This window comes from Phoca vitulina, unplaced genomic scaffold, assembly GCF_004348235.1.
Source record: "Phoca vitulina isolate PV1807 unplaced genomic scaffold, GSC_HSeal_1.0 scaffold21, whole genome shotgun sequence".
Classification (NCBI taxonomy): Eukaryota; Metazoa; Chordata; class Mammalia; order Carnivora; family Phocidae; genus Phoca; species Phoca vitulina.
Window position 1 is genome coordinate 16,253,980 of NW_022589724.1, and position 12,443 is coordinate 16,266,422.

Below are 12,443 nucleotides of genomic sequence, written 5' to 3' on the forward strand. Positions count from 1 at the left end.
TGCACATATGGGCTGGCCTATAAAACATTTGGTTGGCCTGGACAGATTACTCATTCCTTGCCTCCCAGACTTAAAATCGACCTGTTTCACACTCCCCACACACCCAGCACATCTTACTTGTAGAGACCGTCGGGCTCCAGACACTTGAAGATGACGGAGTAGATACTGACTTCAGGGACCTCTCCATGGCTTCGACCAGCTGCCACACAAGATGTGCCCAGGCCAGAGAGTAAGTCATCAGCAAAACTCAGGAACTCTCCTGGAGGGAGACAAAGAAAGATGAGCTCTCCAGCTCAGGCCTTGGTGAGCAGACATTCTTGCTGCTGCCCAAACCCATGAAATGTCTGGATATCATTATCAGGAGGATTAGTGGACAAAACAAGTACAGCATATGAACATGACACAGATTAGTATCTAGCCCTAATGCCTCTGTTTAAATTTATGCTGGAATTTTCGCAACTGGAAAGTGGGCATACTAATACCTACCTTTATGAAATTATAACAAGGCTCAAATGAGGTAAATTACTGTGTACTAAAAATGCATGGAAAGGTAACAGGGGGATAATGCTTTCTGTCCAGAGTAAATTTTCTGGTCTTGTTCCTGCCATTAACCTCCTCTTCATTACTTGAGCAAGGCTGTTCCTTCTTGGGATTGCATTCTCCTTCCAAGGATATAAGATAGGTTTCTTATCGCATGGTCACTCTTAATGCAGTGGTACTAGATTCATGAAGTGTTATGTTGAGATGGACAGAAACCTGGTCCAACTGAGGGGGAAAGAGTTCTATGACTGATGAGTGATGAAGGCCATCGGACAGGAAGGGACAGTGGAAGAGCAAGGGCAAGTGCCTTGATTTCCATGATTTCCAAAAGTCGACTGAGCCACTGGGTTTTAGGAAGCAGCTGAAGTTTACTAGAAATAGGCCTGACTAAAAAGAATAACATTTTCAAATCTAGTCTTAACTCTGTTAAGGATTTGCTGGATAGCTTGGGGCAACCGAATTCCCATCTCTGTGCCTTAGTTTTCTCCTCTGTAGAATCAAAGTGGTAGAATCACTATTAGAGCTTTGAAAAAAATAAAATAAAAACACAGATGTACACAAAGATTGAGCTATGTGAACAAACATTATGGTACTATTTAAATCAAGAAGAATTTAGAAACAACTAAATGTTCAATGATATAGAAACAGCAATATCAATTATAGTTCAATGATGCAATGGAATATTTTGTAGCTATTAAAAACAATATTGTGGAAGATTATGAAATTATAGGAAAAGATATTAAATTAAAAAACAGGCTGTGCTATTACAGAATAATCTAATGTTTGGTGGAAATTTTACATGTGTATCTATTTCAAAAGAGAAGGAAGAAATGATAGCAAATACATAATAGTGGCTTTGTAAAGTGAGATAAGGAAAAATAAGAGAAAAAATACCCATTATCTCTGTTTTAAAAAAAAAAACTACCTACAATGAAATGTAACAAAGAAAAAAATCAATAAAAAATTACTTAAAAATAGATAAAATAAATGAGCCAGACTAAATGGCCTCTAAGTTCCCTTCCAATTCTAAAATCGGATAATTTAGGAGCAAAACAAGCATGTGAGTTACTTTATACCACACAGTATGGAATAATAGGAGGCCTCCCTACAGTTCATTCCTTCTCTTTCTTGTCTGGTATGGAATGCCTCACACTCTCTACTCACTTATTCTTAGTAATAAACAAGAGGAAGATGTCCATTCAACTAAATCTTCTCTACTTGATGTTAAGGACAATCCAATATAATGAACTATCATGGAACAGTAATATTGGCCAAGTATCTGAGAAGACTGTGACCCGGGGAGGCAGGGAACTGGGAGGGCAGAATATACAGATCACCTCCTGTTGGTCTTTCAAAGAAAAGTTTCATTCTTCACTCACAAGTGAATGAGGTTAACACCTGTCTGACTGAACAGTCTGGAGAGCCCTGGGAGTTCAGGTAAACAACGGTTCTATAAAGTATTTGTCCCTATGGTCCAATCTAGTAGAGCTGATGTGTGGTGTTCTTTGTTTTCCACTTTTTACAATGACAACTACAGTTCATAGACTTGATACATAGCTGCCAGAGGAAGTGTCTGAACCAGGCTGATGTCAGCGACACGCAGGTTCACCTGCTATTGTCGGACAGACTTCGGACTGAATTCTATTTCCACCATTTACTGCAAGTCTCTTAACTTCTCAAAGTCTCAGTTTTCCTTTCTGTAATACGGGGTCAATAGCTCTTACTGAGTTTGGAGTCTAGAAAGAAAGGCTGAGTCTAAGAAGAAATTCTTTGTCTAGAACCAGCAGTTCTGCTAGAAAATGAAAAGGTAAATGAAAGCTTTATTCATCAAAGATTTTGGCCTCCCCTCTTTCTTCCATAGGCCTCTTATGTCAGTTTCCTCCACAGTAAAATCATAAACCAACAATGTCTCTCTGCCAATAGGTACCAAAGCAGAACAATGTATAGGGTGGAAAATAAGGAAAGGGGGAAAAACATGGAATTACTCACAGGAGGGAGTAAGGGCTTTGTTTCTCTTGGTTTCTTAGGATTTCAAGTTTGGCAGCTTACATTTGTTTTCTTTGAGCTTGGATCCATGTCTGTCTGCTTTTCAATTTGTTTCTAGATAGCCATTGAAAGAGTTGGCCCCTCATGAGGGAATTCAGTATTCCTGTGGCCTGTATTAACCATCTTCAAGCCAAAATATGGTTGACATTCATTTAAAATGGGCATAGTTTTCCAGATATTTCAATCCATTTCAGAATAATTTGGACCCTGGATAAAAGCCTCATAATATGTCTGATAGGTCAGTAAGATAGGCACACGGTTCTAAGGTTTATAGGTTTAGTTCAAGTGAAGAAACTGGATAGCATGGCATATATAACTAGTTATACGGAGGACATTCTAAGGAAACTCAGTGCCCAGTTCTATTCGGGACTAAATATACATAATGACGTTCAAATGAAAAGAGTTAAAGGGAAGAAAATTGACATTTAGTACCAAATTTTCTTTTTTTTCATTTGTCACAATACTCAATACTAATGAGTTAAATGTTAATATCTCTCTTGTAAAGCTGAGAGTAAGCTCAGAAATTTAGGGAGGGACAGAGCTGAGATTTGAACCCAGATCATCCTAACTCCAAAGCCATACCTTTTCTTTTATACTGTGCTGCCTCCTAGAGAAAGTTTTTAAAAAAATAGTGTTAGAAAGTGAGCTTTCTCAATTCTGTTCGGTCTGCAATTGAATTCATGCCACTCTTAGTTCTGTGGTCTTGGGGAATGAAACAATAAAAGAAATGGTCCCTGACCTTCTACAGTTTGTAATCTGACAACAGGAAGGTTTCTCAAATACAAGAACAGACCCATAAAGTAAAATGTAAGATTGCTTTTCTTGGCACTCTATTCCAGAAGGTTTAAATGTAACCTAGGTGGAGACAGGTGAATGAGGCAATCCCTTCACTGTCCTCGCTTACTTAGTGGGGGGGTGGGGGGGAGTAATTAAGAAAGGCCCGGAGGCTTCTCTATGCACAAATGCAAATCAGTACAATTCAACACATGCATCAGGGTTCTACAATATACCATACCCCAAGTCTGGCAGTGGAACAACTGAACGAACAATACTACAGTGCAGTGGTTAAGAGGTTGAGCTCTGAATTTATGCTGTCTAGGATTAAATCCTGGTTCACCCCCACTTACAGCTTGCCTTGGACAGATTCCTTCACTCTTTACATCTATTTTCTCACATGTAAAATGGATATAATAATAGTATCTAACTTACAGCATTGTATCATGTAAAAATTGAATATATTGCTTACAAATCAATTGGCATAATGTCTGGCATACACTAGGGCTCAAAATATGTTAACTATCATTATTGTTTTTATTATTATTGTCATCATAACAGGGAAGAGAGATAAGGACCCTTAGATTTTTTTTTTTTAACCCAACTTTTGGGTAAAATCCTATCCTTTTCCAGGTGACAACTGAAGCCTTGAGAAGGAAAGTGGCATGTCCATGGCCAAACACAAAGTAGGAGGTTGACTTAGAACAAAAACCTCATCTCTTGACTCTTAGAGCCTATGTGATCATTCCTATCAGCCAGCCTAGGAGATAAAATTGCTAAAAACTGCAGACGTTGCTCTTCAGTTTCTGACCAGCTATAGTCCACATGAATGTGAGCTCTCCTTACTATGTGCCAGGCGCTGTGCAAGGCACACAGTTCCACCCGGCCATCTTCTTAAACTTGGACTCCCTAAGAAAGATACAAAGCCCAGGAGAGACAGAAGTAGTTCAACAGGTTTCCACTATGTAATATATTCTAGCAGTGGTTTGCCAAATAGAATATGCAGAACTCCAGAGTTGAGAAGGAATGGTAGAGGTGGTAGGTAGGGGCTAAATTCTGTCTCCTCTTATACTCATGCTAACTTCAAACCAGAGCAACACCAGTTAGATCTGTTTTATATACTGATGGTCCATGTTTTATGTAAGTTGGGGAAAAAACGGTTTTAAAAATGTTGGCTTATAAGTTTTATTGCTAAAAATGTTTGAATCCAAAAACCCTGCCACATTCCCTGATAGGAATACAGAAATTCAGGAATGTTGCAGCCCCACTCAAGGCTTCGCAGCCTCTCAGGGTAGAGTCCAGGATTAAACCTATCTTTTTTGCTTCTGAGCTCCATGTGCCTTCCACTAGGACACCCTGCCTACATTAGCTCTGTCCCCTCCTCTCTGACATGTTATGGCCGTGTGGCAGAATCCTCCTAGACCCAGGCTGCTGCCGCCACCGCCTCGCCCATGCCTGTCCAAGATTCTAACATTCTTTCTCTGTTTTTCTTTCCTTGAAAACAGATAGGGAGTTGGGAGTCGCTGTACAGGAATGTGCCTGTTCCCCATTATGGCTCTTCTGGGGCTGTAACCCGAGTGGGCTTGGGCCAGACCCCCACACATTTCTTTATCCACTCAGACTCAAGCCTTGCTCTCATTACAGTCCACAGAAAAGGTCAATCATGATTCTGCTGAAGCTTCAGAACCAACCCAACAAAGCACAGAGTAATTTTTCTCAAGGCCCCGCCGCCTGCCTCAATCCCCTATCCTTTTATCACTCCCTCAAATCCTCTGCCTCCTCGTTTTCCCTCTCTCTCTCTCTCTTTCTCCCCTCACCCTCTCGCTTCTGATTGAGTTGAGGTCAGAGTCAAAGCTGGCCACAAGAGCAAATTGAAAACAGGCTGGGAAAAAAGCAGCAAAGAATTCCAAAATACAAGGGGCGGGAGTAGTGAGTTATTTAGCCCAGGTGGGGAGAAAGGTCCCCAGCTCAGGCCTCCATGCTCTTTTCAGGAAACGCCAAGGGGATGTGGAGGCCACTCTGGGCCTGGCCTCTCTCTAACCTGCGGATGCTCCTTGCTGTGGTGCCAAGGAGAAGCAGGGCTCTGCGTTTCCCACCTTTCCTTTACGTGGGCAAATGTAGAAATTCATTCAGAGACCTTGTCACTGACAAGATACATTTTTTGAGGGCCTCAGCTGCAGTAGATTTGTTTCTTCCAAAACATGTTATTTTAAATTTGAAGACCTGGTGCTGATTCTCACGTTTATTGTAATGGCAGCATGAGGCAGAGGAAAGAGAGTGGGTTTGGGGGGCAGATGAGACCTGGTTTTAAAGCCAGCCTCCACCACTTAGGAACTATACTATCTAGGGATGGATGATTAAACTCTCAGAGACGACTGCTGCTTCATCATCAGAGAATCAGGTAAGAAATAAATAATATATGCAGTATGCCTGCTACATGGATGGTGTACCAATGTGAGTGCCCCCCTCCATTCCTGCCACCACACCTCCATTAGGTCTCATCAGTTTGTCTGATGGCAAAATTTTTAGTGCTGAAGCTCAGCTGCTTTTAGATACATTATATAATACCTAAGTCCCAAGAACTTTCCTTTTTTTTTGCAAAAGGAAGTAATTTTTAAAAAGAAGGGAGGGAAGATGGACTGCAGGCAAGCAAAGAGAAAAGGAGAGCGGGAAAGGAAATGTTTATTTCACTCTTACCGTATGGCATCACACTTTTACCTATATTGTCTTGATTAAACATTCTAAAACAACGCCACCTTGAGAGACTATGGACCCTGAGAAACAAACTGAGGGTTTTAGAGGGGAGGGGGGTGGGGGGATGGGTTAGCCCAGTGATGGGTATTAAGGAGGGCACATATTGCATGGAGCACTGGGTGTTATACGCAAACAATGAATCATGGAACATTACATCAAAAACTAATGATGTAATGTATGGTGACTAACATAACATAATAAAATAAAATTAATTAAAAAAAATCCATCTTGATTAACATTCAATACAATTTAAAGACTTAGGTTAACCGTGCCTTTACAAATGAGGAAACAGGTTGAAGGAAGGCTAAGTGACTTACCTACTGGGATCCCATGCTTTTCCTACCGCACCTGTGCCCACAGACTGGGAGATGTTGTGTCAGCAGGATTTGTGTTCTGGTCATCTCTGTGTCGTCAGGACCCAGCATAAGGCTGGCTGTGCAGATACATGTGGCAGGCTATGAAACTGAACTTCAGTGGGATCCACCCCTATCTCCCCAACACCGGCACCGGACATGAGAACTCTCTTTTGGGAGAGCCAGGCTGCCTCCTATGTGACCTCTTTTAGGAGTGCATAGGACTCCCATGGAGAAGGGACTGCCAAAAAAAAAAAAAAAAAAAAGAAAAAGAAGGCTCCCAAAAAGGCAATGGTGGTTTAGCGAACATCTACTGAGAACTCTCATGTGCCAAAAATTGTGTGAAGGCACTTCTGGCTCCTCCTCACGCCAGTCCTCAAGGGGACATCTGTTGGTTGGACCTGCTCTAAACCCATGCCTCCTTCTACTAAGAGCACCAGTTTTCCACCAGGGAACCAGCTCGCCCCCCATTTCAATCTATATGATTTTGCTGCAAGTAAGGCCTACTCCCTCCTTCAGAGATGGACATGTGGTTTGCGACCTGCCATTCCATGTCAGAGGCCAATGAGAGATGAACGAGTGACTCAGGCCTGATCAATCAGACTAAATCCTGGGACAGCATCCAAGTCCTGGTGATGACATCATTGAAGCCTTGGATCGGTTGGGTCTGAAGCTAGATATACCCTTGGATATTTCAAATACATGAGTCAGTATTTTCCCTTTTCTGCCAAAGTACTTTCCATTTGTTTTCTGTTACTTACAACTAGGAGTCCTACCAGATACAAATCCTATGAAGCAGACTTTATGATTGCTATTTTATAAATGAAAAAAAAAATGCTCACAAGTCTCAAACAGATTGCCTAAGGTCACACTCCATCTAAATAACAAGTCTGAAACTTCAAATCTATAGCTTTCAGACTCCAAAACTGGAGCCTTCCCATATCCCTAGGGCAAAGGATACAAAGATTCTATTATTCAACAAAAATCACTGAGAATTCCCAATTCCTGCTTTCTCTAGCCCTGTCTTCTGACCTCATTGCCTACACTGTCTTCCTCACCCACTCATTCCAGCGATGCTGGCATTCTTCCTCCTCCTCTAACATGCCATGGATGCTCCAACCACAGGGCCTTTGCACCCATCATTTCCCTGCCTGAAGAGCTCTTCCCCATATTTTTGCAGGATCACTCCTTCTTGCCCAGATAGCTGGGTCCTCAGAATGTCATGTCCTCAGAAAGGTCTTCTCCAGCTACTCAGTCTCATCTAATCATTCTCTATCCCCGTTTTCTACTTTATTTCTCTTCATAAAACTTATCAATCTTGCTCACATACTGATGAATTACTGTATTGTCTGTATCCCCCACTATGAGCTCCATGAGGAAAGGACGGTTCACTTACCACAGTGACTATGCACAGCAGATGCTCTGTAAATATTTGTCTAGGGAGTGAATGTATTTACTGGGTACCGTAACCTGAGGTGATGGCTGGGAACACAACATGAAGAAGAATGTCTTAGTTTGTGTTCCCTGGAAAGCAGAGACTAAAGAGAATGGTTTGGGTACAGATGGTTTATTTGGGAGGTGATTCCAAGAAGCGGACATGGGAGAGAGGAAAGAATCAAGTAAGGAAAAGGAAACATCAATATAGAAATGCATCATGAAGTTTGCCACCATGAGTGATGGGCAATGGGAACTCTATTCTACAGGGACCTTCTAAGAAGTGAAAGAGATGTCTCCTAGAATTGTTTGGCTAAAAGCTAGGAGCTAGAGAACGTATTCCCTGATTCCTGAGGACCACTGGTTGAGAGCCCCCCCACGAGTAAAAACTTCCCCACACTTTTTTTTTTTTTTCAGCTGTGCATGCCTATGGGTGTAGGTAGCTCTTAGTCTTGTACAATGCCATGGGGCAGAAAGTGGAAGCTTGCTTTTAAGAGTCACTGGCAGTACAAGGTGAGCCTTGGTGCAGACAGTGCTTCTCACCACGGCTGCAGCTGCAGTAGCCCTGGGCCAAGAGGATATGGCATGGCCCCAGAGGTGTCTGCTACAAAGACCCAATCTCTGCCTTCGAGAAATTCATAGGAAGAGCAACTGATGTGCCTTCCTCACTGAGGCCTAGGACAGCCCTGTTAACCCCACTGTTGAAACAGTTATTAAACACCCACTAGGTTTCAAGGAAAAGACTACCCACTGTGGGATGCAGCACTGAGCCACCCTTTCCCTGTGGTGCTCATGACTTAGCGAGGCAGAACTGCAGTGGTTGCTTTCACGAGCGACCCATCAGAGAGTCCTGCAACTTATTATTAATACAGAATTTAATAATAATTAACCTCAGTATTAATATGCACTTGGCTAATAGAGCCTGCCCTCTTCTACAGTTGGATTAATCAGGGCCATACAAGCCCTCGTCATCCCCACCATCCTGAGGACAAATGATGCTAATGCATTTGGCTGGAGTGGGTATTGCTAACATGTGTGAGGAGAGCCAGTCTGGGGACCAGCCGGGCTGCGCAGGAGGAGCAAGGTGGAAGGACAGCCAAAGCCCCCTCGCCATCACTCTGAGGACCACGCTGTGTATTTACTGCCCTCGCGACACGCATCTAGGGAGGGTTTTCTTGTCTGCCTTTCCTTTTTTAACTTGCATTCCTAAATGTTACACTATGGTGAAGTGGAAAGAACCGAATGTACAAAATGTGCTTCTCATCAGAGTCTCAGTTCCTCGAACACTTGCAACTTTGTCTGGGCTGAGTGCTTCATTCAACGTCTCCCTCCTTGGGTAAAGAGGCAGGAAGCCTGTGTGCTGCTGGTGGGCCTGAAGAGCCCCTCGGACCACAGGTGTGACGGAACAGCCCACAGTCTGGTGAGCTGGGGCTACTATCCTCATTTTGTCCAGAAGAGAAGCTCAGAGAGTTGGGGCAACTTGCCCAACCCCACAGCTACTACACAGTGAAGCTTGAACCCAGGTTGACCCAATTCCAGAGCCTGTGGGGTTTTTTCACCATAACACGTACTTCCTGATTGTTCTGTCTCTATGGGCCTCAGTCTCCTTGTCTTTTAAAGGAGGAGGTCAGTATCTACTCTGCAAGAGGGTCACGAGGAGTGAATTAAATTAAGTCCGTAAAAAAAAATATAAAAGTGCCTTATGATCTGCAAAGTGTGGTGTGCATTTAGGGATTGTTGTTGAGGTCAATGCACAGAGTGCCCGTCAAGAGGATGAAAATGTCACATGGCTGCTTCCATAGTTAGAAGGAGGAACAGGAGGCCTTCCTTTGGGAGGAACTGACGTATGTGGGTGTTCAGCCCCAAGGACACAAAAATGGGATGATCAAGAAACTTTACAACCTGGAAACATACCCATCAGTGGCACAGAGGAATTCCGGTGTCACAGGAAGGAGAAAGGCAAGGGGGGATGAGGGTGCTATAATGCAGGGGAATTTCGGGCTAGCATCCTGGGCCTGGAGCTTCCAGAACTCTTAGCTCTGGAGAGCCGGCTTCTCTTCCTTCAGTTCAGCTGAAGTCCTACACCTGCTCTGAGCCCTCACACCACCCTATCTAAAGCAGACCTATGCTATCTACTCTCAGTTACTCCTCATCATTAAACTCTTGATCTTCTTCTAAGCACCTATAGTTACCATGCTTATTTATTTACCTCCTTATTTTCATTTGATTACTAAAATGTTAGTTCCATGAGTTCAGAAACTTTATCCATCTTGTTCCATCTTGTTCATGGTTTCCCAGTGTCTAGCAAAGAGGGGGGTGGGGAGGACACAGTAGCCATTTATTAAAGATCCACTGAATGAATCAGGGAGGGGTGAGGCCAGAGAGGTAAGCAACTAATGACTCAGCCACGACTTTGCAAACATGTGGAGACAACTTATGTTTTCGCTCATATCCGGTATCTTTCCAAAAGCTTTCCTTGGCCACCCTTCCATCCAGCAAGGGTCAGGTACCATAGGATGGGTTCCCACAATGCCCTCACTTCCCTCCAATGTGGTCCTTAGCCCACTGTCCTGCAATCACCTGTTTAGAGTCTCCCTCCCCCAGTGACCAAGAGGACTTATGGAAAGGGACCTGGCTTATCTTATTCATCATCTGAGTCCTGTGCCTGGGTGTGCAGAATGATCAAGTAGATGAGCTAGCATGGCTTCCTTCCCAGCTGGAAGAAGGCCCACTAGGGAAGGGGTGGACTAGGGTTTCCCTGCACACCAACTTTTGAATGGTGTTGGGAAGGGCAATCCCAAGAGGCCAGTGGATCCTGTGTGAAAGAACACTGAATCCTGGGTCAAGGGGCACCCCTGTGTTCCTACAAGACTGTACAAATCTGTTCACATTTCTGCCAGAGCAAATGGCCATAATAGAAAGAGTGCATCAAACACTTACCCAGCCTTTACCTGATTTGCTCTTTAACTAATTCCAACGTCGAGACCCTCTTTATTGTCCTCTATATTTGCCTATCACTTTGCTTTCTCAGTCTGAGCCTCCCTGGGCTTTGTCTAGGTAGCAGATCCCCACACCCCAGGAAATTCCCCCCATTAGTGGTATTGCTTCTTGATCTCTGCCCAACCCTGGTATTTCTGCCCAGCCAAGCCTTCTGCTGCATCACTTAGCATCCACACTGGCTGCCTGTGAATCCTTTGACTCTTCTCTCTTTCTGATGAAGATTATCACTCTCTTCTTACAACTCTCTCCTTTTGTAAAGCCCTTTAAAGTTTACAGTGCATGCCCCTACCTCCTTTGCCATCATATTTAGGCTTCACAAGTGCTCAGTGAGGTGGGCAAGATGGGATAGAAGTGAAAATTCCCTTTTTACAGAAAGGAAAACTGAAACTCAGGAAAGCAATGTGTCTACCAAAGAGGCCCTGGAGCTGGATCCCACATTTCCTGACTCGTGATCCATGTGCTCTTGTCTCCTCATCCAGACCGTGAGCCCAGCTGTGACTAATACGGGCTTACAGCCCCGCCCTGAAGTACCTAATGAGGCAGTCACCCTTAGTGAGCCCTCCACACATTTCCTGACTTAGACAATTACATTTACTAAGACATCAGTATCAAATCCCTGTTGGGGAGGGAAGAGTAGCAGAAAAGGCCACACTGTGCTCCCGGGTTTTAAATCCTGGCTTTGCTAAATGACTCCTCTAAGCAAGTTACTTAATCTCTCTAATCCTCATTTTCTTCAACTGAAAAATGCATGTGAAAATGCCTACCTCAACAGAATCAAAAGAATCATACTGAGAGTTAATTTAGACAATGTATGCAAAGCACTTAGCACAGTGCCTGGCACATGGTGAACACTCAGTAAGTGGCAGCTTTACTGTTGTTATTACTTTTATTATGGAAAATGACAATTTGTAAAACATTTCACTTGAGGTAAGTGGAGAGAAGAAATTCGACAATCCAGGGAAAGTGAATTATCCTCCTGAATTTAGCACCTCTTACTCTGCCCAAACCAGAACTGCATAAACTATGTGCCCTGAGATTAAAATTTGCTGAATGCCCAAATCTCCCCTCCCTTTTCTAAACATAAACGTCAAAGACTGTGGTTAGCAGATAGCTGGGATATCTTCCATAGATAAGGGAGCCTGTTTCTTTCTTCGTCTCTCCTGGGGTGATATACACACCAAGCTTCAAACCCAAATCTGACCAATACTCTCCAAAGGTAGCCTCTGGGGACCCCAATAAGGCACCAGGAATGAATGAGGTTCTAAGGCCATTCCATTCCCCAGCCAACTTCCCCAAATACACACACTCTCTAACACACACAGCCACACACGTACACGTACACACACAAATGCACATCCCTCTCCTCATCCCATCCCTGTGCCCAGCCCTTATGGCAGGGAGACTCCAGGAAGGTAGAGAGAAGGCCAGCAAAGATGAGTCAGTTTTTCTAGTCGTGCAAGCAACACCATTCCACCAGGCTGAGGTGAATCACTGAGAAGAGGTGGACCTGGGAGGTGGCAGAGAGAAGTAGATTTCCAAATG

General features: G+C 43.6%; 1 protein-coding gene across 6 annotated transcripts in view; it reads right to left on the reverse strand.

Moving 5' to 3' along the window:
* ASTN2 (astrotactin 2) overlaps positions 1–12,443 on the reverse strand; it is an 877,839-nt gene that overhangs the window by 59,759 nt on the left and 805,637 nt on the right. For all 6 annotated transcript variants that reach the window (XM_032419129.1, XM_032419128.1, XM_032419127.1 and 3 more), the window contains one exon: positions 118–259. In XM_032419129.1, coding sequence (XP_032275020.1) covers positions 118–259 — 142 coding nt within the window. The remainder of the gene's footprint in view (positions 1–117; positions 260–12,443) is intronic.